At 52.0% G+C, this 27856-nt stretch overlaps 1 protein-coding gene across 4 annotated transcripts in view; it reads left to right on the forward strand.

Moving 5' to 3' along the window:
* ANK1 (ankyrin 1) overlaps positions 1–27856 on the forward strand; it is a 136590-nt gene that overhangs the window by 59410 nt on the left and 49324 nt on the right. Inside the window, exon 1 of one of the 4 annotated variants that reach the window (XM_054021065.1) lies at positions 10623–10709. The exons of the other annotated variants lie outside the window; for them this stretch is intronic. Within the exon in view, the coding sequence (XP_053877040.1) occupies positions 10656–10709 (54 nt within the window). The 5' untranslated portion in view covers positions 10623–10655. Of the gene's footprint in view, positions 1–10622; positions 10710–27856 lie in introns of those variants that run through there. 4 annotated transcript variants of the gene reach the window in all.

Consider the following 27856-nt stretch of genomic DNA (forward strand, 5'->3'; position numbering starts at 1 on the left):
TCAAGTCTCTGGAATACATCCCCAGCTGGGATGGGTCCTCAGTCCTTTGTTCAAAGCTTCAGCTTGTAGCAAAGTTCCTCCAGAGGTATGAAGCAGGATTGAAGACAAAATGGAGATGAGGCATCAGCCTTAGGCCTGGTCCCCACTAAGCCCCCACTTCGGACTAAGGTACGCAAATTCAGCTACGTTAATAACGTAGCTGAATTCGAAGTACCTTAGTCCGAACTTACCGCGGGTCCAGATGCGGCAGGGAGGCTCCCCCATCGATGCCGCGTACTCCTCTCGGCGAGCTGGAGTACCGGCGTCGACGGCGAGCACTTCCGGGATCGATCCAGGATTGATTTATCGCGTATTAACCAGACGCGATAAATCGATCCCAGAACATCGATTGCCTGCCGCCGGACCCTCCGGTAAGTGAAGACGTACCCTTATATAGTCTTTTCCAGGTGTAAGAACACCTCTTTGTTCTTACTGTGGATAATTACAGCAAAATGGAGCCTGGAGTCACATGGGCCAGTCCCTGCATACTTTGCTGAGTCTGAAGGCATATTTGCCTTCTCTCAATGGGTCCATTGTATAGCTGATGGTCCTTAATGGGCCATCAAGCAGGCTAGGCAGAGCTAATCCCAGCTTTTCTGGGATGTCACCCAGAAGCATAGCATAAGTTTGCCATACAGACAGTATAGAGCCAATAATCGTAACTTCAACTACAAAACTGATACACACATATAGACAGCATAATCATAACCAGTAAACCATAACCTTGTCTGAAACACCCCATTTGACCCCCTTTATACAAGATTTGGTGCTACTACAGGACCTTGGTTGCAACAATGATCTATACGGTCCCAGTTTATGTCAATAACGTCACAGCAGGGCAGTAGAGTTTGAACTGATGACCAGAGTGGCTAGAACAGGCATTGTGGGATACTGCCGAATACTTCTGGAGGCCAGTCACAGTGCATTGGGTGGCTACACTGGCGCCGCAGCGCTGCAGCGGCGGCGCAATACTCGCTATTCCTCTTGGGAAGATGGAGTACATGCAGCGCTGTAGCCACGGAGATACAGCGCTTTAAGTCCCTTGCCAGTGTGGATGGGGAGTGAGTTACAGCACTGGGGGAGGCTTTATTGCGCTGTAATTTGCAAGTGTAGCCAAGGCCTTAGTGAAAGCTTCACACGCCCACACCCATGGGGTTTAGGGTCTGGAAATAGACAGATGAGGCCTCTTAGGACATGTCTACACTGCAAGTAAAAGCCTGCGGTTGGCCTGGGCCAGCTGACTCAGGCTAAGGGGCTAATTAATTGCTGTGTAGAAATTCAGGCTCAGGCTGGATCCCAGGCTCTAGGGTCCTGTGGGGGGGAAGGGTCCCATAGCTCAGACTGCAGCCAGAGCCCAAACATCTACACTGCAATTAAACAGCCCCTTAGCGCGAGTCAGCTGGCCAGGGCCAGCCGCCCGCAGGGGTCTCACTGCAGTGTAGACAGGCCCTCAGTGTTAGTGAATCCCCTGACGAGAAACTCCCTCCCACCAGCACTTTGTTGGGTGGTTGAATGGGGATGGAGACTGCATTCCAGGCTCAGATCCCCAGCTTTATTGGGACACTCCTATTGTGAAAGGTTTAAACCCTTCTCAGCCCTGGCTCCCTGGATGGGATTGCTCTCCTGTGCGGACGGTAGCCTTCCCCAGACCCCGCAGCACTGGAGCTTTACTTTTCTCTGTGGAGAGAGGCTGCTGAGGGCAGGTTTCTAAGGCTCGTTGCCATTCACCCCTTGTGCTTGCCCACAGAGATAGCCACATGCAGACTTCGCCCATCTGCGGTGAGGGCAGGAAGGAGAGCGGAGATGGAGCTTGTTGCAGCTCCCATGCTAATGAGTGAGGTGAGGTGAGGTGTAATACTGGGATGAGGGATCAATGGGAAGTCTTAGGAAGCGTGATGAAAATGGGAATGCAATTAACGTAGCAAGGAGAACGGTTCCACTGGGAGCTGAGCCTGCTTCATCTACAAATAGCAACAAAAACAATTAGGGATTAATTTATTAAATGCGCTGAACCACAGAGCTGACTGGTGAGAAGAGAGAGCCAGGAGGGTGCAAAATGACAGAGCCCATCACCCGTTACCACTAGGTGCCTAGTGATTTTCATAGGATGGCAGGAGTACAGCTGATGGCAGGATTTGGCCCTAGGAGTCTGCAAATGTCTCCTACAATCACTGCACATAATAGCAGAGGCAGGGCGGGTTCCAAGCTGCCTGGGGTTGGTTCTGGGGCACACTCCGAGGTGGACAGGGTGCAAGGCTGAACGGGGCTGGTTCTAGGGATGGCTGGGTGGGAGGTTTCGTGGCACTGGCTCTGGGCAGAGGTTCAGTTCTTAATGGGGTGGATGAAAGATTTAAATGACGGAATTCGAGTTGCCTCCCAATCCTGCACCAGGCCCCAGTGGGCGTGGAGCCAGGGGGTGAAGCACTTGGCTTTCTCAGGGGAGCTCCAGCCTGCCAGTGGCCCTATGGAGGACCCAATTTGTGCTGCCTTCCCATTTTTGCAGCCCGAGGAAAGCTCTTGTGGGCTGGTGGTGCTAAGCGGCAGTGACCCTCACTGTGCTCTTGCCCACAGCTTGCTCCAGAGACTTCTACAAATCCATCCGTTTGTCACCATTAAGATACCACACAGTCACCGCAGCTATTTCCTGCTCTGGGCCCAGAGCGTCCCGTTCACTGCTGTGCCCTAGCTGTGGGCCGTTAAGAGAATTCCGAAGGGATGAAGGGTTCTGAGAGGAGTCTGTGTGATGCAGGCAGGGTGTTCCCTGCTTCTGGCGGCTCACTGGGCCTGAAGGAACTGCAGGCAGCAGTGACTCTGCCCAGCACAGCCACGGTGCTTTATCATGCAGAAAATGACTTCCTAGGCGAGCAGGAAAACCAGGCTCCCATTCTGGTGACCCAGTCTCTAGCTGGTGCCCTGCTAAGGAATGAGTTCCCTCACCAAGGAAATCACATCCAAGAGATGGCCTGTCCTCTGTGGGCCTCTCTGCAGCAGCGGAAAAGTTGCTCTTCTGACTCTTGTTAGTGGTTTCTGGTGGCAGCCATAATATGTCGGGTGCTGTACCAACCCCAGATAAAGGCCTGGCCCCAGCCTTAAGGAGCTCATGTTCTCAAAGGACACAGCAAAGGGGAAGAGGAGAGGATCCAGCATGCAGGGGTTGTGGCCAGGCAATAAGCAGGCTAAAAGGGATGGTGTGAGGTGATATGTTTGCATGGCTGGCGGTGTGTTCCTTAGAGGCAAGTGGGTTAGCCCCAGCCTTGTGCACGTGCCTGTCTCTGGGGCCCTTTCAGCAGTAGTTTAAAAGTGACTTGGTTTAAAAGTGAGCTTTTAACTGGTCTGTGTGGAGAGAGGCTGCTGATGGCAGGTTTCTAAGGTTCATTGCCGTTCACCCCCTGTGCTTGCCCACAGAGCTAGCCACATTCAGCCATAGCCCTGGCCTTGTGGAAGGGTGGTCTGCATGGGGCTGCTCCCGGTGTTTTGGAGTGGCCCCGTATCTCTCCTAGACGTCACCAGCCTTCAGACTCTGATCTACATTCATGCCATGCAGTTATGCAGAAAAAAATGCAGCATTGCATAAACTGGCGATACTGCTCCCTAGCTTAGGAGCAGCAGCATCTACCGCCAGGCAGGAACCATGGACTTTCCAGAGTTTGAAAATGAATGGGATACATTCAACTTCTCTAGCATTTTAAAGCAGGTGGCCACGTGTGCTAGGGAACAAACTCCAGAGAGATTGCAGGCTCCTAGGGAGGGTATTGTACCCTGCACCTATCCCTAGGCTCTGCACTCCTCTCTGTGATGAGCATGGGGAGTGCCTCCCAGACCCGGCCTGCCCCCCGCTGCCTCTCCCCCCTTAGCACCCACTGCCATGGAGCCCCGGGTCTGCCAGGGCCTTTGGCTCCTGCCGTGATGTAAAGGTTTGTTAGGGTAGGGGCTTAGGGCCAACCATCAGCGAGGCCTCCCCACCCGTGCCAGCACTGTGCAGACACTGAGCAGCAGCTGTCACTGCCCCTAAGAGCTGACAGTCGCGATGGACCGGGCAGACCAGGGTGGGGGAGAGGGAGAACCTACAAATAGATTGAACAATGGTAGCTGGGTGCATGCGTTTCTTATTAAAAAGAAATGCATGGCCTGAGAGAGAGTGCCTGGCCTGGGCGGCGGGGGTGGGGGTGGGAGGAATGGAGCCACTTCCCCTCAGCCCCCAGTTACAGTCTGGTGTGTGTGCAGTGACCGTTCAGTCCCCTGTGCAGTTAGCTGTCTGTCTAAAGAGTTTGATGGGCCTGGTCTAGCGCCTAGTGGACAGCTGACCGCACTGCCATTATCCCTATTGGCAGAGTGAGCACAGGGCCCAAACTGCCTTGCCCCCCAGAGGTGGTTGGCTCAGGCCCGGGGGGAGGCTGTTGGGAGAGGGGGTGAAGCCCACAATGTTGCTGCCTGCTCTGTATCTGTCCCGGCTCCTAGGCTTTCTTGCTAGAACATTAAATAACAAACCAGTGCATCACCCTGGGCTGGGAGCGTGCTATGGCCGCAGCGCTCTTCCTGGCACTCTGCATCCCATCGTTTCCTCTGCTCTTCTAATGCTCATTGCATGCAACTGGTCAGCTCGGAAATTACACACTGTGCATCGGTAATTGAGAACATGCTTCAGTCTCCGTTGGAGTGCCCACTGTGGGGTTGGTGTAGCATGGAGCAGCACCTAGTTATGTATTCGAAGGAGTCTGTACCCTACAAGGTTCTATGTGTAGACAGAAGAGCCAGTGGCCACCGATAAAGCTGGACTCCCCCACCAAGCCTGTCCCGAATGCTCAGTCGCCTCTCCCTTTGCTCTTTACACTCTCTCTTGCTTTTCCTCCCACCAAACAACTCAGAAATGCAGGTGAAGGACTTTTTGGGGGAAAAGGGCTGACCCTGAATGCTTGGACAGGACTGCTGCACAGAGCCACAGTTCAGTAACAGCTGGATGGCTAGTTAGCTAGTAGCACCTGTCAGTGCAGGATCAATGTACTCCAATCATTCATGGAAGAAAAGGAATGTGAATGGAATACCAGGGAAGGCTTGGTTCTGAGGGACAGGCCCACTCACTGTTTTGTTTGTGCCCCACCCACCCACAGTAGACATTCCTGCACTTTTATCACAGTGGGGGATTGTCACTGAACTGATTGACATGGGACGCAGGACACTAGACGCCCTGGAAGGGATTGGGGTCACCAGCCTGCACTGGTGTCGACAGCTGTGTGATGAAGGTGACAGTGCTGTGCATCAGAAGGGACTCTGCAAGGCTGTGATTCAGAGCTGCAAGCGTGTTATGTTATGGAGCAGGCAAGTGGTTTAATTTCAGGTCCCCTCGTTCTGGCCTCCCAGACCACAACAGGCTCCCTAGAACCACATTCCCTGAAGGTTTGCTTGCTGGTTCTCGTGCATTTCCCCTGTCTCCAGGCCAGCGTCTGGCAGAGCATCTTCCACCCAATAACCTCTCTTGGGTAGCAGAGCTGGGCAGTGTCTTCTGCTCATTTGACCCTGGAAAGTTAATGAACACAAAGGGTTTTTATAGCCCTTTCTGGCTCTCTCCTCTGTGTCTACACGAGAGTCTGCAAACAGCATGCTCCTGCCAGAGTCTGTGCAGTGTCTGCAAAGGACTCCTGGCTAATCTCCAAAGAAATTGGAACTGGTCAGTGGAGCAGGATTAACTATGAATGAAGAGGGGAATAAAAATTTGAAAGGGGGCCCAAAAGGGGGAGACATTCGGCACCAGGAAAACCGTGCAAACATGTCCTGCTCTTGCTAGCAACAGTTCATCTCAAATGTGGGGGCCTGCATGAAGACTTCTAAGCTTAACTACCAGCTTAGTTCTGGTCCGCTGCCACAATTCTCAAAAACTAATTCCCTTCCCTGGGTAGCCTTGAAAAACCTTTCACCAATTCCCTGGTGAATACAGATCCAAACCCTTTGGATCTAAAAACAAGGAAAAATCAATCAGGTTCTTAAAAAGAAGGCTTTTAATTAAAGAAAAAGGTAAAAATCATCTCTGTAAAATCAGTATGGAAAATAACTTTACAGGGTAATCAAACTTAAAGAGCTCAGAGGACCCCCCCCGCCCCTCTAGTCTCAGGTTCAAAGTACAGCAAACAAAGAAACACTCTAGTAAAAGGTACATTTTAAAAAGGTTACAGACTGTGACACGAAGGATTGAAATGTCACCGGAGCCTCCGGGTTGATGAGTTTGGGGTCCACTAGGGATTGGTGGATAGTTGACACTTGTGCCCCAGTGTCCCTCCAAGCGATAACCTTCTTTCCGCCCACTCTCAAGGTTTCCCTTCACTCCGAGGGTATGAGAGAGGCATCTGGGTCTGGGGATCTTTGGTGTGATTGTGGTGTAATGAACTGTAATCGGTTGGGATTCTTGGGGCAGTAAGCCTTTATATATCCCAGTTCATTACATTTAAAACATCGCCTTGCTAAGGTATCACCGGGGCGATGTTGGTTGGTGGAGACTGGTGGGATGGGGTGAGAAGGCCTCTGGGGTTTCCCTTGGGATGTGGGTGGGGCCTTGGGTTGTCCCCAGTGGTAAGGTTTTGTTTCGGCTTGCCCCTTCTGGTATTCGCTCCAACTGCTACTAGTTTTTTTCTTTTCTGTCACCTCCACCCATTTGGCTCCAATCTCCCCCGCCTCCGTTACAGTTTTGGGCTTCCTATCTAGGATGTACCTTTCTATTTCCTCAGGAACACTCTCTAAAAACTGCTCCATTTGCATTAGGAAGGGCAACTCTTCCGTAGATTTAACATTTGCTCCTGATATCCAGGCATCCCAATTTTTCCCAATGTGGTAGGCTGTCGGGTAAATGACACATCGGGTTTCCACCTTAGGGCTCTGAACCGCCAACAGGCATGCTCAGGTGTTAGCCCCATTCTGATTCTGGCCTTGTTTTTAAAAAGTTCATAACTGTTCATGTGTTCCTTAGGCATTTCAGCCGCCACCTCTGCTAAGGGTCCGCTGAGCTGCGGCCTCAGCTCTACCATGTACTGGTCTATAGGGATGCTGTATCCAAGGCAGGCCCTTTCAAAATTTTCTAAGAAAGCCTCAGTATCATCGCCTGCCTTGTAGGTGGGGAATTTTCTGGGATGGGAAGTGGTACCTGGAGAGGAGTTGTTAGGGGTGGCTGTTGCATCCTGCCTAGCCCTTGCTACTTCCAGTTCATGCTTCCTTTCTTTTTCTCTCGCCTCCTCTTTGGCTTTTTCCAGCTCCATAGTTCTCTTGTGGGCCTCCTCTTTGGCTTTCTCTTCTCTGTCTCTCAGCTCTATCTCTTTTTCTTTCAGTTCCATAGCTCTCTTGTGGGCCTCCTCTTTGGCTTTTTCTTCTTTTGTAGTCATTTTCCTGTTTTCTTGTGCTGGGTCACACCCCTCTGCAGTTGACTGAAACTGGGATGTACTCAGCTCTGGCTGCTGCTGAGTTAACAGAGACTTTCTAACTAGCTACTCCCGAGGATGTAAAAAGAAAAAAAAACAATTCAGCTTGTAAATTCCTTTTACCAGTCGTTTGCTCATTAATTGAACCCTTCTCTTAACAAAGGCTCTTGTTAAAAAAACTTAACACCTCTGCCTTCAGGCAAGGAGAGATAAGATATGCATCTACCTTCAGCTCTGCTTTCCAAGCAGCTAGAAGGAAAAAAAAATCTTACTGGCTTTTGGGTTTAAAATGAATCCCACCTCTGCCACCATGTCAAGGCTGTATCCCCACTTTGAACTTTAGGGTACAAATGTGGGGGCCTGCATGAAGACTTCTAAGCTTAACTACCAGCTTAGTTCTGGTCCGCTGCCACAATTCTCAAAAACTAATTCCCTTCCCTGGGTAGCCTTGAGAAATCTTTCACCAATTCCCTGGTGAATTCAGATCCAAACCCCTTGGATCTTAAAACAAGGAGAAATTAACCATTCCCCTCCTTCCTCCCACCAACTCCTGGTGAATACAGATCCAACCCCCTTGGATCTAAAAACAAGGGAAAATCAATCAGGTTCTTAAAAAGAAGGCTTTTAATTAAAGAAAAAGGTAAAAATCATCTCTGTAAAATCAGTATGGAAAATAACTTTACAAGGTAATCAAACTTAAAGAGCTCAGAGGACCCCCCCCCCCCCCCCCAGTCTCAGGTTCAAAGTACAGCAAACAAAGAAACACTCTAGTAAAAGGTACATTTACAAGTTGAGAAAACAAAGTAAAACTAAGACGCCTTGCCTGGCTATTTACTTACAAGTTTGAAAAGGAGAGACTTGTTTAGAAAGATGTGGAGAACCTGGATTGATGTCTGGTCCCTCTCAGTCCCAAGAGCGAACGAACTCCACAAAACAAAGAGCACAAACAAAAGCCTCCCCCCCCCAAGATTTGAAAGTATCTTGTCCCCTTATTGGTCCTTTGGGTCAGATGCCAGCCAGGTTACCTGAGCTTCTTAACCCTTTACAGGGAAAAGGATTTTGGAGTCTCTGGCCAGGAGGGATTTTATAGTACTGTACACAGGAGAGCTGTTACACCCTTCCCTTTATAGTTATGACACATGGTGTTACTGATGCAGGGCGGCTGGGTGAAGATGGTCCACGAGTGGCTGTCAGCATTTCAAGCACTGTGGCATCTGTTCTGGCTAGACAAGAACATGGAAGATGATGTGATGCTGGCAGGCCAGGTGCCAGCTCAAGCCAAGGTCCCCGTGCCTCAGCTGAACACTGACAAATCCATCAATGGAACAAGTCTGGCTCACTTGCGCATTGGGATTGTTACGATAGGTGTTAGGATTATAAGAATGTGTTTAGTGTTTAGACTTTATGGAACGCTGGTGAGTGGCTGCCTGCATAGATCTCATAGCATCTGTATTTCACATTGTATGGTAATATCTGAGCATTTGCATTGTGAGCCTTGGTAGCTGTATAAATCACTGGGCAGGAGAGAGAGATTAAGGAGTGTGAAATACTGGTCTCTCAACAGATGGTGTTCTGTTCTGCCCCACAAAGAAGGCCCCTCAACACCAGACAGACTAGAGTGGGACATTAAAGAGGACAAAAGACCTTGTTGTTTAAGCTCCCCCTCCAATGAAAATGAGTCTTGTTTACTCTCCCCCTCCCATCAGCTGAGTTTGCAGCTCAAAGCAGAAGAGGGGAAGGGAATAAACCCAACTACTGTGGAGGAACTGGCGCTCCTGAGCCGACTGCATACCTACGCCAGGATGGCACATGCACAAGCTGCCTGAGAATTGCACTCTGTCTCTAGGAATCTGCCTGCTGCATTGTGGCACCTACTGTTAGAATGAAGGCTCTGCCAGTGTTTCCATCAAAGCCTTGGCGGCACAGCGTGCGCATACACGTGTGCAAAGGGGATTTTTTTTTTAAGGAAACCTTTTCTGATAAGGCCTCGGCTCTGCTGCCACTGCTGTAACTTGGAGCACAGCCCCCGCTGTGGTCAACTCGCATCTCTCTATCATGCAAAGCACTTGGCAGGCTCCATTTTCCATGCCTGCATCTGAGCACATCCCAGAGCACTTACTGCGATGAGCGCTTTCCCAGGGACGGGCTCAGCTGACTTGCAAGCATCCAGGTGGGTGCAGCTGGCTCAGCCATTGCTGTGTGAGCACCCCACAGTCACGTTTGTGCTCAATGACCTGCCCACGTGTAGTCACCTCAGGTTCTGAGGCATCTACTGGCATGGTCCCAAGGTATCCAGATCACCACAGTTCTGCAGTCAGCACATGGGTTCCTGATGAATGGGAGCTAAAAACAGAAATGGAGCACTGTGCTGTCCTGCGTTCACCTAGCGCTTTGCAACCACCAGCTAATTAATCACCGGGCACCTGAGCAGTGTGAACAAAGCCACTGGCACCCTTTAATGGAGAGCAGAATCTGGTCTTCCAGCCTGGAGTGCCAAGTAAATGCTCCCCCGTCAGTATTCATAGTGCACCCGTTGTCATGGTATTGGAGCACAGACCGTCTGGAGGGGCTGTTTCCAAAGGGTCTGTTCTCATGAGCTGTGCTGTGACTTCCCGGTAGAGCAGGTGGAGAGACCCTGCTCCAAATGGCTTAGGGCTCACTCCCCTTCTCCCTGCATGCAGGGATCTCCAGGGGGGAAGGCTGGAGCTGGATCTGCCCTGTGATTAGGAGAAGTGAGTTTCATTGTGTTGCAGTAACATGTAGGAATGCGGTCCCCTTGCGATGGGTGCTACACGCACAAGGTCAGATGCAGTCCTGGCCCTGAGCAGCTTTCAGACGAACAATTCTGTCCTTACTGTGTCTCACGTTTCTGAGGCCTGTCCTGCACTTTTCCTGTTTGAAAGGCAGGGTTCAGGTGCCCGAGGTTGGAGCCCCATTCACGAGCCTGCAGACGTGTTTAGAAAGCATGTTCCAGACACCCTGCCCTCTCAAACGCCTGGAGAAGAGCCCAGCCACTGTTTACCATGGGCCCTGGCATGAGGCAGCCCCTGTAATCTCCAGTCCCCAGGCAGGAGCCTCCCCTCGGCATCTGCACGTGTGAGTGGTGATAGGGCGGAGGGCTGCTGATGATGATAAAACCCTGTGCCTGCTGGGATCTTGGGCACTTGTTTTGGAGGCAGAACTCACTGTGCATCTGTGCAGACCCCAAGCACGGACATGGGGGCTTCCTTTTCACCAATAGGGATGCCAGACCTGCTGCACCTACGGAAAGTGAGTACTTGGGCAGCCTCTAAAGGCAGCGGGGGGTTCTTGCAACTCAATTCCAGGGGGAAGGATAGTTGGGAGGCTGTTTACCTATCCTGCTTGGCATGTGTCTGTCAGAACTGGTAGCATGGGATCAGGGCCCCGTGGTGCTGGGCACCTGTGTGCACATGGTGAGACGGCCCCTGCCCCAGAGACCAAACAGAGAGACACAGGATGGATCATTGTACAGATGGGGGACTTGGCCAAGGTCACACAGGGAGTCAGTGGCAGAGCCAGGAACTGATCTGAGCCCCTTGTTTTCAGGCTGGAGAGTTAAAAGCAAGACCATCCCTGCTCTCCACGCCAGCGTATTCTGAGCTGATATAGTTGAGGGGGAAGGAGGATTGGCTGCCAGTTTTCTTTTGTAACGGTAAACAGCAGCTGCTAAATTGTCGTCTCTGCTGCCCACCTAAAGCACTGGGTCAGGCGCACTGGGTGGGGTTTCCATGCAGGCTCCAACTGCCTTTGAAGCCATGCTAGCAGCAACTTTCCTTCACTAGGCGCAGGCGTTGCTCACAGGGTCCTGGCACAGCTCCCCTTGCCAGTGCAAGGGGGGATATTGTCTAAGAGCCGTGCTGCAGGCAGCCTTCCTCAGGGCCTTCCTTCCTAGATGGCTTAGAGCAGTGGTTCCCAACCAGGCATCCGGGGGCGCTGCAAGCAGGTTTCAGGGGGTCTGCCAAGCATGGCTGGCGTTAGACTCGCTAGGGCCCAGGGCAGAAAGCCAAAGCCCTGCCCAGGGCCAGCTCTAACTTTTTTGCTGCCCCAAGCAGCAAAAAAAAGCCCCCCTCCCCGCCGAGCGCCGCGCCGCCGGAACCCCCCCCTCGCGGAATGCCGCGCCGCGCTGCCCTCCGCCACCCCAAGATTGGCCGCCCCTTACCAGGTGCCGCCCCAAGCATGTGCTTGGTTGCCTGGTACCTGGAGCCGGCCCCACCACACAGTACTGCAGCTCGGAGCTCCGAGCCCCACCACTGGGGATGAAGCCGAAGCCTTCATGGTGCCCCCTGTGGCATAGGGCCCTGGGCAATTGCCCTGCTTGCTACCCCTTAACGCTGGCCCTGGCTTTTATATGCAGAAAAACAGTTGTTGTGGCACAACTGGGCCGTGGAGTTTTTATAGCATGTTGGGAGGGGGCTCAGAAAGAAAAAGGTTGAGAACCCCTGGCTTAGAGAGCACTTCTCATGCACAGCAGCTGGGATGGCATGAGAGCCCCCGTGTCTCAGCCACAGCACAGCGCCTGCCTCTCCCGCAGTTCCAGCACACTGATCAGTAACTGCTGTACAGATTCTAACAGACAGTTCCCTGCTCAGGGCTTTTGACCACTCCATCCAGGCAGAGCAGGTGTGAATCAGTCCTGCTGAAGCAGGGCTAGAAAAAATGAGTGGGAACAGATTGTAGAAATTAGAAGCTGCTCCCAAGCAACATTTAAAAGCCTTCCCCTGGGCACAGAATGAATCTATTTGGAAGCAACCAGATTTGGGTCTGGGGCACTGTCGGTGGGTGCTGGAACCCAGCCCCTCTCCTCAGTGCTGGGAGCCATGTGCAGTGTCTGGGATAGATGAGGCTGGGTGCACCATACATGCCCGTTGCTGGAAAGGCTGCCCCCACTCTCTGGGCTCCACCAGGCAGGCCCAGAATTTGTCCCTGATTTTTACTGGCAAGTGGCAATCTGTCACATACCTTCTGTGCACTAGGTTTTCCTGGTGTGTTCTCTGCACACCCCCGTCTGCACAGACACAGCTATATTTATTTGCTGTCATGGTCCAGGAAGAAAGTACATTAGGAGAGTAAGAGGTAAAAAATCAAGTAGTCACGTTGCTGCTGTGTCTCTCTAACCAGCTGTAAGCCCTGGTAGGTTGTAATAAGAGGTGTAATGCATGAACAACAAGCTCTAGAGGTTTGTCTTAAGTCAGAACCTGGTGATATAAAAATAGCATTCCCCGCTCAGGAGGCACAAAATTGCGGGGGGCTCCTGCTAGCCTCAGGAGGGAGCGACAGGTGTCACTGGGGTGTGCATGCCATGGCCCATGCTGACAGGAGCTGCAGCCATGTTAACTCTTTCATAGCCTTGGCTCCCCTGGTCAAACACCATGGGATGGTGTTCTATTAACACCTCTGCTGGTGCTGGCTGCCCGGCTGTTGATCCAGGGCAATTGTGATTTGTGAATAACAGGGCAGACTCTTAATCCTGCTTCTCAGAAAACCCATTTGTGTCACATGGGCGTAGTCTGGGAACAAATGTGCTCAGAGCAGCAGGATTTACGCCCTTATCAAAGGGTTTTGACACACTGGCGCGGGCTGTTCCCTCCAAACTGCTCCTTGTGGCACCCTCCCTCTCTGTGTCCCCAAAGCTGCACTGGCTGCAGCTTCCAGCCAAGTGGGACCCACCCACGGGGGGGAGCTGAGGAGCATTTCTAATCCTCAGCCACAGCAGCTGTTTAAGACCTTAAATGACTCACCAGAGATCTAGCTACCCCAGGCTCTGAGTGCACTGTGCATCGGTGAATGGCAGGCCGGACGGCGGTCGCCAAGAGTGTCTGTGTCGTTATTTGTGGTCGCAAGTGACTGCACATATACAACAGAGGTGACAAACTAGAAGCGGTTCCTGAGAATTTGGCCCCCAAATGAAATATTTGAAATATGGTTTCCTCTCTCACATCCCTGCCAGGGTCTGTGTTCCCCAGCAAGAGAGAGGGAACACGGCGGAGTGGGAGTCAGGAGTCCTGAGTTCTGTTCCTGCCTCTGTGACTAAGCCGCTGTGAGACCTGGAGCAAATCACTTCATGTCTCTGTCTTTGATCTTCCCCCCTGTAACCCAGGACAGTTGGGAAGTTTTATCCCTGATCTCTATAGGACTTGTGGTCTGCATTAATCCTTGACCTACAAGCTAGCTGTTAAATGGTGCCTGGAGCCCTAAGGATTAATGGAATCCCTTTGTAGTTGAAAACAATGTGGATTTGGTCAGTGGATGATGTGGGGCTTTGGGTGTTCTCTTGTGTTGGTGAGTACACAGAATCCTTGGAGCTAGCCTGGGTCATGCACTCCAGAGAGGCTTTCGTAGCTGGTTGGGTTTTATTTGGCACAGACCTCAGCAAGCTGGGTCAGCTAGCAGCCTCCCTAGGTCCCTGTGCCAGTCCCTTTCCCCTTCACCCCTGGCTTGCTGCCTCTGGTTCTGAAGCTACGCAAGAGGAATTCAACTGATGCCACATGTCTCTCTCTGGTTGTGAAGGGGAGGGTTCTGGGGGCCAGAGAAGTGCTGCTGATGGCAGTGATCCTTTGCTTGCTGTGGAACATCAGACAGGCCATGGAGCTCATGTCCCAGCCCAGCCAGCCCCACTGCCTTATGCTGGTGTCTGGGCCAGTTCAAAATACCATTTCCCAGTAAAATGGTTAAACTGGGGGCATTAAAGGGGAATTAAAAGGCATCCCAGCTGGCATAAACGCCTGGGCTGGAGATCCGGGGCTAGAAAGTTTCAGATACAGAAGGTGCCTGTAACCTAACAAATGGGGGAAAGGTAATGAAAGCAGCAAAATAAAATGTCTGGAGGTTGAGAAAAACTTCAGCCTCCCTCTCTCCCCAAATCATTTGCCATAGTTGGGGAAGTGCAATATGGATACATTGTACAGCAGTGTTAATGCTGTTTCTTCCTGAGCCCGTTAGCACGGGTGCTGCCTGTAGGGTGACCAGACAGCAAATGTGAAAAATCGGGACAGGGGTAATTGGAGCCTATATAAGAAAAAGACCCCAAAATTGGGACTGTCCCTATAAAATCTGGACATCTGGTCACCCTAGCTGTCTGCCAGGCCGTGGTCACAGTGCTGGGCTTGGACCAAGGAGGTTGGTGTCGGGCCCCTGTACTAGGGAACCTGATGAGGAAGCGAAGCAGCATCTCAGTGCTGTTTGCAGGGGCAGGGGCGGACACTCGGGAGGCCAAAGTAGGACAAAGGGACCCACTGAGGGCTTAGAAACACGGGGCAGAAAATAGCAACCTGAGGGAGGTGCAGCTACAACATCTGGGAAGCTCTGTCCGGATGGCAGACATGCCACTCGGAAAGCTGGTGCGCTGGACAGCAATGGAGTGCCAGTCGGGGAGGAGCTTTCAGGGTGATAAGTAAGACAGTGCTGTTTGTTTGGGGCTGCCTGTGCAGAGGCACCGAGAGCCAGGAGGTGGTTGTGGGGGCTTGTCTGTGCTGGGAAGTTTCATTGTGTTAGAACAGGCTGTAAAACCTGCCATAGTGGAGTGTAGACAAGGGCCGATCTGTTCCACGCCCTGTCAGCTGGCTGTGTGTAGCCCCGGGGGGACCATAGAGGGTGAGCCATGACCAGCTCTCTGTTAGACCTGACAGCATGTGTTCTAAGGTGCTGCAGCTTCTCAACGTAAGCAGTGGGGTGGGAAAGGCCTCGGTTGTTGATCTGGGCACCTTGATACCAGCAAGGCAACAGCGGGAGGGAGGGGCCGTGCAGAAGAGCATGATGAGGTCAGAGAGCAGGTGGATGGATTTATGGAGAAGATTAGAAATGCTGCTTGTGTCTAACTTGGCTAAATGACCACAGGGACTATGGCTACATTAGCCTTCCCCTCCCCCCGAACCTGAGGAGGGAGCAATAGGCCAGTGCTGCCAACATGTTCACCCCAGGTCTGATTTGAGCCGAGTTACACAGCACAGCCCCCCACTAGCAGGGGAGCTGCACTGTGAGAGGCAGTTGTTAGCCAAATGGGCTCGTTTCCCCCTGGAGCTGCCCAATTACCCCAAGGAGGCACGGGAGTCTAGAAGACGGCTTCAAGTTCTTTATTGATCAGTCAGCTGAGCGGGTGTCCCCCTCGACTCATGCCAGAGGGAGGAACACACCTTACAAAGCACAACTGGGCTTTTTTATACAGAGAGACAAACAACTTAGCGTGTCTAAATTCTGCTAACCTATGCATTGTTTAAATTCAGTTCTAGTAGTAATCAGGATACATCTGTTTAGCTTCCCGTCCTTCACATTCCTTTCCCAGGGTCCGTCCAACCCCCTCCCCTTTGCCATATATCTTCTATACATCCTGTATACGTGCAGCTTCATGCATGGGAAACGACAGTGAGAACTGAGATAAGCATCTTTACTGGGATAACAAGCAGAAGCCGAGATAAACATGTTTTTCAGTTTTTGGGCCTAACAAGATTCCCCCCTAAAAAGCATTTTGAGAGCCTTATGGCCCCCAATCCTCAGCCTTCACCGGCTGGTATAGGGCCATCATTTGTTGGTGTATAATTTGATTAGCCATTCGTCAGACTAATGCAACTACACAGGGAGCTAAGCAAGCTAGGGTTAATAGGGTTGTAATAAAGAGTACAAAAAGAAGAAGGCCTTCTCGGAGCCATCCCAGTTGCGGTAACCAGGACGTGAACCAGTCCATATTCCACCCACCCCATGTTTGGACCAGGACATGGGCTAGCTTCCTCATTTCTTTTGTTAGCTGTTTTACCGCCTTTCCATTATCATCTATTTGTAAACAGCAATTAGATTCGTTTAATTTTGCACAGATTCCCCCTTCCTCTGCCAGCAAATAATCAAGAACTAGATGGTGCTGGTAGAGCACATTCCTCATCTGAGTGGACTGATCGGCCAAAAGATCAAGAGCTGCAGCCGTCTGATTAGTTATTATTTCTAAGATGGCTTGCAGCCTAATTATCCGATTCAAGTTGTAAATGGGCTCCCTTGCCCCTGAGATCCACTCATTAGGATTCCATGTAGCTGGACCATAATGTTTTATAATTTTCTCAGGGGGCCACTCCTGAGCCCCCCATGTTTGGGAGCTTCCGGCGGTCAGGGTGGAATCCACGAACCGCCTTTCTCTAATTAAACCTTAATTCCCAATTTATTTCCCTGCATCTGGGGTAATAGAAAGAACAAGGGTCTTATATATCCAACATAACATATCCCAGACCAATTTGGAGGCAATCTTCAGTAGGCATAGGACCCGCAGATCCAATAATGGTCCTTTAGAGCCCAGGTTCCATTAGCAAAGGGGCCATCCCAGGTTTCCTCATTCTCATCGTCCTCTAGATGGTCAAAATATAAAGGATTACCTGGCCCTAAAAGTCCCCCCACCATTCCATCAGCTGAACTGCAATAATCACATCTCCATGCCCCAGCTCCTGCTTTCCAGACACAATCGCAGCCCCATTTTGGCTGATTGGTGCTAGACCAGAATTGTTTAAAACCCCATACTCGAGTTCCATTCTGATTTTGCCATGCCCATTTGAAACCACCGTACCACGTGGTCCTTGCTAGTAGTATTGTCTAGCTGGCAACTCGTGAATAGGGCGTCAAAGAACCCATCCTGTCCTACCGCCCTGCAACCTTCGGCCGTAGGGTAGTATTGTTTGGAGCATTGCACCCAACTATTATTGGTGAGCCTCACATGGGTCTGGTTCCATTGCCCCTGATATTTAGAACAGTCATACAGATGACAATAAGGGTCCCAACAATCAAACCCTGGGGATAGAGTCCAATCACACTTGCTTTCTCCCAAGTACACTCCCTCTCGCCTTGTCCGATTAAGGCAGAGAATACCCATTTCAGAAGAATACAGTCGCCAGGGGCTACTATCCTCAGTCCAAACCCCCGTTCCATCGTGGACTATACTCAAATTGCTGAGCCACCATTTGGGCTGTACCGGCTGGGCTACCCAAGGCCATTCATTTAATTCCCCTGGGCCTCCGCATACCCAACAGTTACTGAGGTTAATGGATTTTGCTATTGTCTCCCCCCAGCTGTAAAAACCTATTTTCCCAACCATAATAGTGGTGGAAGCACATAAACAAAAATATTAACAATAATTTCATTATCTTTTTCTAAACAGTCCCTTTAGTCCGTCCAAGTACTGATACTCCCAGGTGGAGTCTTCACCTGTGCCACCCCGGGCGTCCGGAGCCGGGGCGGGCAGAGGGCCGGTGTCCTCTTCCACTGACTCAGTTTCTAAGTTAGGGTTCAGAAACCGTTTTACCCGCGTATGGTGCGTCCATTTGTCACTCCCAATAACTTTGACTGCAGCTTGGCTGATAAGCAAGACAGTGTGCGGGCCGTCCCACCGTGGTGTAAGGGGGTCACGCTTCCACTTCTTGACGAGGACCTGATCACCGATCTGGAACGGGTACATGGGCTGGTCCAAGGGAAGGGCCTGAAAAGGCACCGCGTTGATGCAGCTGTAACAAAACAGATTGCAACCCAGAGACCTGTTTCCATAAGGAGTCCTTCCCCATTTCCCAGTTTACATCCTCCCGGAACCCCAGGATAATGGTGAAAGCTTAAGACCCTTACGTGGGGCCCTTCGAATGCGGGTAAGGGCGAGTGGTAACGCATCAAGCCACTTTAAACTAGACTCTGTGCATAGTTTAGTGAGGGTATCCTTGAGAGTTCTATTCATTCTTTCCACCTGTCCCGTGCTTTGCGGCCTCCAGGGTGTATGCAACTTCCATTGTATACTGAGTGCCTGGGACACCTGTTGCAAGACTTCAATACAGTCATGAGTGGGGCTGGTCTCATAGGAAACCCAAGGGTCAGGCAATAGGGTAGCTAGGTTGAGGGAGCTAACTGTCCTAGAGGTTAAGTTAGGGGCTAGCAAGGGCCCTACCTCATATTTGGTATGTCGACTGGGATTTAGATGCTTTTCCCCAGCGCCTGTCCCCAGTATTTGAGGCATCCCGTGGGGAACCACAACCTCAGTGTCCCCCCCCCAGGGTCAACTTTTCAGCCTCCTGTACGAGGAGAGCGGTTGCTGCAACGGCCCATAAACAGGCAGGCCACCCCTTGGCGACAGGGTCCAACACCTTCGAATAGTATCCAATGGGTCGCCAGGTTGGTCCTGACCTTTGGCACAGGACTCCAGCTGCCACCCCTCCTCTTTCATGAACGTATAGGGTGAATGGCTTCCGGGAATCTGGGAGGGCTAGAGCGGGAGGCTGAACCAAGCCTTTTTTAAGCTCTCGAAATGCTTTTTCCATTTCCCTGGTCCATTTCCAGTGGAGCAGACCTTCTTTAGTCAAAGACTCATAGTGGTCTGGCTTTTCCCCCATAGTCAGGGATCCAGAGTCGACAGAAGCCAGTCAGTCCCAGAAATGCCCTTAGTTCTCGGGGGTTCCGGGGCTGAGGGCTATCAAGTATAACCTGGATTCTTTCTTTGCCCAAACTGCGACTCCCTTGGCAGAGGTGGTATCCAAGGAAGGTGACCTGCTGCTTAACCAACTGAGCTTTTTCCTTTGATACTTTATACCCCTGTACCCCAAGGGGATTGAGGAGCTCTACAGTTTGCTCCTTGCAGACTGTCTCTGTTCAGTACTCAAGAGCAGATCATCGCAGTACTGAACTATGTTACATGAAGGGTGTTTAGCCAGGAATGGGGTGAGGTCCCTTTTTAACTGGCCGCCAAAAATCTCTGGTGCACAGGTGAGTCTCTGTGGGACAACAGTCCAAAGATATTGGGCCCTGTAATGGGTGTCCGGATCCTCCCACTCAAAGGCAAACAGTCTCTGCTATTAACTTGTTAATTTGTCTTAGGTCCTGGACCAACCAATACTGCCCATTAGGCTTAGGCACCCCCATTATTGGAGTATTGTATGGGGACGTGTCTTCCTTTAACCACCTGCACTGCAAAAACTTTTGAATCAGGGGTTTTAACCCGATCCGAGTGGTTAGCTTAAGGGGGTATTGTCGAATTCAGACTGGGCTGCTTCCCTCCTTAAGGGAAATATGCACTGGTGTAGCATTCCTGGCTCGGGCCACGCCTCCTTCCTCCGCCCAGACCTTGGGATTTACACCCCCCTCCCAGCAGCTGGCTTCCAGGGAGTGATCTCTAGCATTTATGAGAGCCATCTGGTAATTAGAGGCTTGTTGCTTAGGGATTCTGACTTCCATTGTCCCGTTATCAAATGAGATCTCCGCCTGTAATTTAGTGAGGATATCTCGTCCAAGCAGCGCTATGGGGCAGGAGGGACTGCAAACAAACTGATGGGAAATTTGACGGTCCCCTATTTTTACTAGGAGAGGCAAAGTTTTTTTCCAAAGCTGTAGTTTGTCCCTCTATCCCCTGGACTATGGCACGTCCCTGAGCTCTATCTCGGGGAGCCTTATTAAGGGGGAGCAAACTAAGAGTGGCCCCAGTATCAATAAGGGCTTCAATTGGGCGGCCCTCCACTTTAATTTTTACTGTGGGATCCAGGCTGGCAGCTTGTGCTGTCAGGAGGGGCCGCTGGGTTCCCCGACCCCCCCCCCTATGGGGAAGACTCCTCCCCTGAACCTCCTGTACTGTTGTAGAGGATGGGAAGGGACGGGGTTTTATCTTTACGTTCCTTTCCCATGGCCTGTCACCGGGGGCATTCATTCTTCCAGTGCCCCTCTTTCCTACAGATAGTGCACTGATTTCGACCCAGGCAGGGGCCCCGCCCCTAGCCCGGTGGCCCTGGCCGTCCCTTAACTTTGTCTCCCCTTTCTTCATATCCTTTCCTTTGGGCCATGGCTAAAACACGGGCCCCTTTCTTCCGAGAACGGGGGCTTCTGTTGCTTCCAATTATATAGATCACTAGTGGTAAAGGGAACATATACCATAGTGAGATTACCCTCAGGGGCTACAGTTTCCTGCAGTGGACACAAATAATTCTGTTGCAGGGGCCCTTGGAGTACCGGGCCACCCTTGCTCGATGAGCTAATAAGGGTAAACCGAATATCCCCAGGGTTATAGTCAGATGACAAGTTCCACTGCGTTTCGGAGCTCTGAGCTGTCACGGGGCCAGCCTTGCTCCTGGTGTGGTTAGACACCGGGGAGCTCAGAGAGATCGGAGGGGGCTCCCGTTTGAAAAGTCCTGGTCGCTTGGCTCACCCCTTTCAGTTGAGCCATTATCCTCAGAGGAGGGGGTGGAGATTTCAATTGAGGATACCGGAGCCAGGAGGCCGGGATACAAAGGGGGAGGGGGCATAGGATCAGGGGCAGAGGGAATCACAGCCCACAGACAAGATTTCTTAACAGGGAAACAGGGTTTCCTAACAGGGGCATGGGCCATTAAGGTTTTAATAGTTTGTGATCTACATTTTTGCAACCATGGGGGATGATTGGCCACAAGGTCCTGCCAAATACCTATATAGGGATATTGGTCCCAATGCCCATCCCAGGTCACAATGCTATGTACTGCTTGTACAACCCCTGGTTTGAGCGTCCCTCCCTCGGGCCATTCCACCCCGAATGTGATCCATTCAAGAGTACAGAATTTTACAAGCTTGTCTTTACATAATACAATTCCATAATTAGCCTGGCGTCTAAACGCCTTCCAGTTATCCAGCATACATCCCAGGGGTGTCCAGGAGAAGGTGCTTTGTCCGGACCCCATTATGCTTTACCCAGAGTTTTCCGAGACAGAGATATCAAGAGGGGGAAGAGGTATAGATCTAGTTCTAACTCAGATATCCGCTGGGTCACGAGGTTCGGCTGACCCCCCTTGCAATCAAGATATCCTGGTCATCGGGTTTCCCCTTGCAGGAGTCTTGGGGCGGCTGAAGTCAGCTTAAGCCTCAGACCTGTCAGCAGCACTCATTCATCTTTCACACAGATCCTTTAATCAGTTACCATCTCGGTTTCCAACACACCATTAAGAGGAGAAACAAGATTACCCTTCCTATAGACAAGAGTAATCCCTGAGGTTGCTCCAAGTCCCAATAATTGTTAAAAACGGCCCATGGACTTGTGGAGTTAGTTACGTTACTCATTGGCCATTATTTGCTTACCCTTTAACCAAAAACACAACAACAAGACATTTACAAAGCTACAATAATGTTAACATACCTTCCTGTATACAGGCTGCCTAGGGGATTTCCACTGTCCAACCCACACCTCGGGGGCGTTATTCCTCAAACCCAGGAGGTAAACGCACTTACCGCCCGAAGTGGCCGCGTCCGGCAGTCAGACTTCCCCTCCTTCTGAAGCCGTCTTGCTTCCGTGTCCTTCAGAGTTCTCTTTAGAGAGGACGCAGCCGCCCCGGCCGATTGTGACGATCCGAGGCCCGAGCAAAGCAACAGCTCGAGGTGGCCACTCCTCGGAATCGCCCTCGGCCGTCGGTCAGTGCCCTCTACAGGGAGAGAAGTCCCGGCGGAGTCGCCATTTGTTAGCCAAATGGGCTCGTTTCCCCCTGGAGCTGCCCAATTACCCCAAGGAGGCACGGGAGTCTAGAAGACGGCTTCAAGTTCTTTATTGATCAGTCAGCTGAGCGGGTGTCCCCCTCGACTCATGCCAGAGGGAGGAACACACCTTACAAAGCACAACTGGGCTTTTTTATACAGAGAGACAAACAACTTAGCGTGTCTAAATTCTGCTAACCTATGCATTGTTTAAATTCAGTTCTAGTAGTAATCAGGATACATCTGTTTAGCTTCCCGTCCTTCACATTCCTTTCCCAGGGTCCGTCCAACCCCCTCCCCTTTGCCATATATCTTCTATACATCCTGTATACGTGCAGCTTCATGCATGGGAAACGACAGTGAGAACTGAGATAAGCATCTTTACTGGGATAACAAGCAGAAGCCGAGATAAACATGTTTTTCAGTTTTTGGGCCTAACACAGTGGTTGGAGATCTGGAGGGCAGAGGCTGATAGACCCAGCCGAAGGGATCTGTGATAACTGGCCAGGTGGTGAACACGTGGAGAGGATTTGTTTAGGGTGAAGCTAGGACCACTGGATGGAAATGAAGAAAGGGCTGAACCTCAGAAACCATTTCCCTCTGGAGCCATCTATCAGATGGCAGAGTCATACCCCAGGGAAGCAGTGGAAGCCCCGGCTACTGGGACCAGGTAACCCCCGTGTTAATTAGTATTCCAGTGAGTGGCAGGTGTCAGCTTCTTGGAGCAGGGGCCTTCTCTGTCTGTGTTCTGTACAACACAGCTGCCTGCCGGCGGCGAGCCATACTACATGGGACGAAGCACAGGCTAATGCGCTGGAGGGGAGTGTCCTGCACTGGTCTCCAGGGACTGGACAGGAGTCCTTCCTACCCCTGCTCCGTTCCTAACGCCAAGTCCGCGAACCTCTGGCTTTGTTTCACGTCATTGGCAGGCTTCTCTGGCTGCTTTGTGTCCAAGGCCAGCACTGTCCAGCAGCACGCAGGGTTGGCTCTCCATCAGCTTGGCTGTGTGGCTGGCCATCACTCACCCCTGGTGCTGCTGAGCAGTGGGGATACGGGCGGGCAGGCAAAGGCAAAACTGCCTCTTCCCCTTAGCACTGCAGCTTGTCTCTGTGACGGGGCTCTTGCCCTGTGATCAGTGACTTCGCTGGCCCAGCCCTTCGCTAGCATGCACAATCTGTCTGCCAAGCAGCTTATGTGGCAGGGACAAGGTGGGTTTGGGGCAGAGGACTGTCCTGACCCGGTTCCTCCAGGTTGACTCATGCCTGTGATGGGAGCAGCTTTACATCCTGTCTTGTGTCTGATTTAGCTAAGATAAAGCATGCCACATGCTGCTTCTGAGCCTCAGACGTGTGGATTTGCAAGCAGATGTCAGCAGGACGCTGAGCAGGAGCTGCTAAGTACCTTGCTGATAGGAGCACATGGCTGTCCAAAGGACGTGGAGGAGACAGGAGTTTGAAGCTGTAATGTTATCACAAGTGGTAAAACTCAAGAGACAGCCGTGCATTTAATGGTTTAATTGGATTGAATTGCTTTCAAGTTCTCCGCCTGAGAGCAGCCCAGGGAAACTTCACTCAGCAAAGCCCTGTGATAGAGCCGGCTCTGCTGTGTGCTTCCTTGCCAACAAGGCGTGCAGAGTCCTAGGAGATGTCTACACGGCTGCCCGGCCATGACTGCCCTGGCTCTCAGACCCCACAAGGGGGGAGGGTCTCCGAGCCCAGGCCCAGACCAAATGCCTACACTGCTATTTTTAGCCCTGCAGCCTGAGCCCGAGTCAGCTGAGCCGGGCTCAGACTTGGCGCGCAGGGTTTTTATCGCAGTGTAGACATACCCAGAGAGTTCAAGGCCAGAAGGGACACCAGGTCATCTAGTCTGAGCTCCTGTATTTCACTGGCCACCAACACCTGCACACTAACCCAATAACCAAAGTGAGACCGAAGTGTCACAGCCCACAGTAGACTAGACTGCTGTGCGCCACAGGCAGCGAACAGGGGGGACCGAGGTGCCCCAGTGCCTGAGCCTCGCCCTGCCCCCAAGTGGCAGGGAAATGATTAAATGAGGTATACCCACTTGCAGGGTAGAATCCTGGCAAGTGACCCACACCCACATGGTGCAGAGGAAGGTGAAACCCTCCAAGGTCACTGCCAGTCTGACCTGGGGGGGAAATTCCTTCCCAGCCCCACACATGGGGTCAGTGACACCCCGAGCGTGTGAACTAGAACCAGCCAGCCAAACACCAGATACAGAGAATACTGGGTGCCACCACAGTCTGCGGAGCCCTGGCCCACCCTGCCAAATGTCCCAGCCCCAGCTGTCACCATCGCTGATGCTCCAGAGGAAGGAGACCAGCCCCCTCTGGGGGGGACCCTTTCCTGACCCAGGCTGAAGCCCTGATGCTTGAGCTGTTAGGAACATAAGACAAACTGGAAGTGAGTCCCAGGGCTGCTGAGCCCTGCCCCTTCCATCATACACAGACTTGTCAGACAATCGCACTCATATGTTCGTACAGCTGTCTCTTAAAACTAGTTGTTTGGCCCCACCACTCCTACTGGGAGGCTGTTCCAGAACCTCACCCTCTGACGGGGAGAAACCTCCTTCCAATTTCCAGCCTGAATTTCTGCATGGCCAGTTTTTACCCATTTGTTCTTGTGCCAACATTGTCCTTGAGGACTCCTGGGAGAGTGGAGCCCACTTCATGTCTGCAGCCACTGCCTCTCGGGGGATTGGGACTAGCACACAGGCAGCTGCAGGATCCCCCTCCTGAGCCCACGTGTGAGTGAGGAGGCATCTGCCCATTCTGTTAGGTTGCAGAGTAGTCTGGGGCTGTCACGGCAGACTCCCGGATCCTGAGGCAGACAAGGCTGGGTGCAATTTGATGGGTCACTCGTCTGCTGGCAGGGGGTGGAAGCTGAGAAATGGTGTCTGGGGGATATTTAGCATCAGAGGAGATATCTAAGTTGCAGTGGGTCCATTGCCACTGGCCCTGCAGGCCGGCTGGTCTTCGAAGATGCATCACAGAGATGCCGGGGTAAGGGGGAGGGGCTTAGCTAGATGGGTGAAAACTGTTATAATAATTGTACTGATTGAGGTGGAATAAATGGGCTTAAGGGATTAGTATAATTTAGTCACCGTTCACCATCAAACATTATTAAATGGTATTAACACCTATAGCCCATTTATTCCTTCTCAGTTCCCAGAACAGAACGGACTCGCTGTTAGCTCTGTTTGTGTGGGGAAGGACTCCAGCAGCAGGAGCGCTCTGTGCAGGCCCCAGCTGTGCTGCATATCATTGGCCATGTGGGGAAAGCGTAAAGGCCCTTTCAGAGTAGGAGCTCAAATCGATAGCAAATCCCCCAGTTCTCGGCTCACAGTAAGTGCGTCTCTTCCCACAGAGCCGGGCAGAGAGGCTGGTTTGGCTAGCTGCTTGCTGTGCTCTAGCCATTCCACTGCAGGTGGTGGAGGAGTCTGGGGATCTCTGCAGCAGCAAACACTGGGGTCATACAAGAAAACCCATGGGGAGGTGCCAGGAAAACCGATCTAGGTATCAGAGCTTCCTGGGAGCCGTCTGGCAGGTGCCAGCTCTTTTCCCAGCATCCTCTCTGTCGGCTGGTGGAAGTAGTCAGTGCTGCCCTTGGCAGAGCTGTTGGGGCCAGCTCCTGAGCAGGACAGTGGGGAACTCTTTGGAGAGGGAGCCCTGGACCTTCTTTCCCTTCTCTCCTCTTGCTCTCCCTTCATTATGCAGAATCTGGGATTTGCTCTTGGTGGATTCCTCAGGCACCTTTCTCTGGGGCTGCCGGCCTGGGAAGAGTACAGTGCATAGATGTGCTGGACGGCCAGGGGATCCCTGACTCGGGTCACAGGCTTTGGGATCTCTTCTCTGCCATGTTCCTAGCCAGGTCATCTCCCTGGATCCTCCATGTGCAAATCTCCCCTCTGTCGCAGGGAAGGTCCTCAGCAAATTGGAAGTTATAATGATTATTCCGCTGCTGCCAGGGCCGGCTCCAGGGTTTTTGCCACCCCAAGCAGCCACCCCCCTGCTCGCAAAACAAAAAACAAACAAACAAACAAACAAACAAAAAAGCCGTGATCGTGATCTGCAGCACTTCGGCAGGAGGTCCTTCGCTCCGAGCGGGAGTGAGGGACCCACTACCAGCCAAATTGCCGCGGAAGAGCCGGAGGTGCCGACCCTCTCTGGTGTGGCCGCCCCAAGCACCTGCTTGGTAAGCTGGTGCCTGGAGCCGGCCCCGGTTGCTGCTGTCCACCAATAAATACGGCAGATGTGCACCGTGCCATTGTTATTCAGCATTTCCAGTGCAGTCCGGCAGATGGGGGAGGGGGAGGGGCTTTGTGCTCGGTGCTGTACACATAGTCCCTGCCCCAAGTTGCGTACAGTCCAGCAGACAAGCAGGCGGGGAGAGTGGGGTAACAAGTGTCCTACATGTGCATACCCTTTAGTCCATCAGGAGCAGTGATCACTACGTGCTACCTGCCTAGCTCAGTGACTGAGGTAACATTGCTGAAGCAGCCTTAGCCTCCAGGGACCCTAGCAACTGGGGGCTGAACTCATGGTGCTGGGTGTTTGCATGGAAAACATTATCTGCTCAGAGCTTCCAAAGGCAGCGCGGGCTCCCTGGGCTGATATAAATGTGTCTGTGTTTCATGGAACAAGGTGGAGTTACTAGTAACCTCCCTTCCTTTATCAGCCTTGTGCAGAGCTGCCTGGGTGGGACTGAAGGGGAGGAGATGAGAGCAGGACTCTGTCCCTGTCCAGTGTCCTGAGCAGCGATCTGGGACATCGATCCTCTGACCACGGGCCTGGAAACCCAGCCTGAGCCCAGGTTTAGGGACTTGCACAGTCTCTCATGTATGCATTTGTTAACTACAGGAAGTTTGTAGCTTTCTGTTTGCAGCTAGCTCCAGCAGTGCCCCAGAGCAGTGGTTACTGCAGGGACTAGGCGCCAGGGCTGAGGTTCCCCCGCTGGCTCTTCCAGCTGCTCACCGCGGGCTTTGGGCAGATACTTGGGCCTGCGTTTCGAAAGTGGCTCCCAATTTGGGTGAGTCCCACAGAGGCTGGTGCAGCGAGTGCAAAGTGAGTCTGAATCAAGAGCCTGACATGTGTGTTGCATTGGGCTGGACTGCTACGAAGAGCCCAGTGCTCGGGACTGAAGGGAAAGCCCCGTGCCGGGGAGGGACAAAAGGGGAATAAATCGTCAGCAGAAAGCAGGTAGAATAAGAGTAGTGTCATGTGCTCCTCTGGCCGTTCGTCCTGGGCGTTGCAAAGCCCTCGGCAAAGTCTGGGTCTGATCCTTCTCCCATCGAGTCTCTCTCGTCTTTGCGTTCAGTGGGTAATGGCAGGAAGAATATCTCCTCCGATTGGACTAAACTGTCCCGGAAAACTGCCCGGGAGACAGAAAGGCACAGAGACTCGGTCCAGACAGTTTGAAGACAGAAAAATACAAATGGCTTCTCTGTGTATGGAGGCAATGAGTGCGTGTGGGCGTGCAAGTACTTGTGTAAGTGGTAAGTGAACATGCTGGGGTGTGTGTGTGCAGGGCTGATGGCAGACACATCCCCCTGAGCTCCTCTGAACCTGCCTGCCCTTATTTTAAGAATGATGCAGAAGGTCCTTTTGTTGGAAATTAGCCCCGCTCTATCATCCCTTTGGTACTTTTTCAATGGGTGAGTTCATCTGCTCTGGCCTCTGACATGGTGACTCACTGATGTAGAAGAGAGTCACCATGAAAAGACACCCAGAAGTGACAGACAGACGCACTGTAGTGCCAAGAAGACAGTAGAGTCACAGATCTGTTTCCTGTGCCGCTCATATCCAAGCCGAGCCCTCCCCTCTTCTCAGGCTGCCCGCGTTGTCTGGCTGCTGCTGTCTGACATCCTAGGATGCGATATGCATCCCTGAGACATGCACGTGGGTTGTGGGGAGAAAAGCAATAGTTTGCCTGGCTCCCCCAGGCCTC

Source organism: Malaclemys terrapin, chromosome 2, assembly GCF_027887155.1.
Source record: "Malaclemys terrapin pileata isolate rMalTer1 chromosome 2, rMalTer1.hap1, whole genome shotgun sequence".
NCBI lineage: Eukaryota > Metazoa > Chordata > Testudines > Emydidae > Malaclemys > Malaclemys terrapin.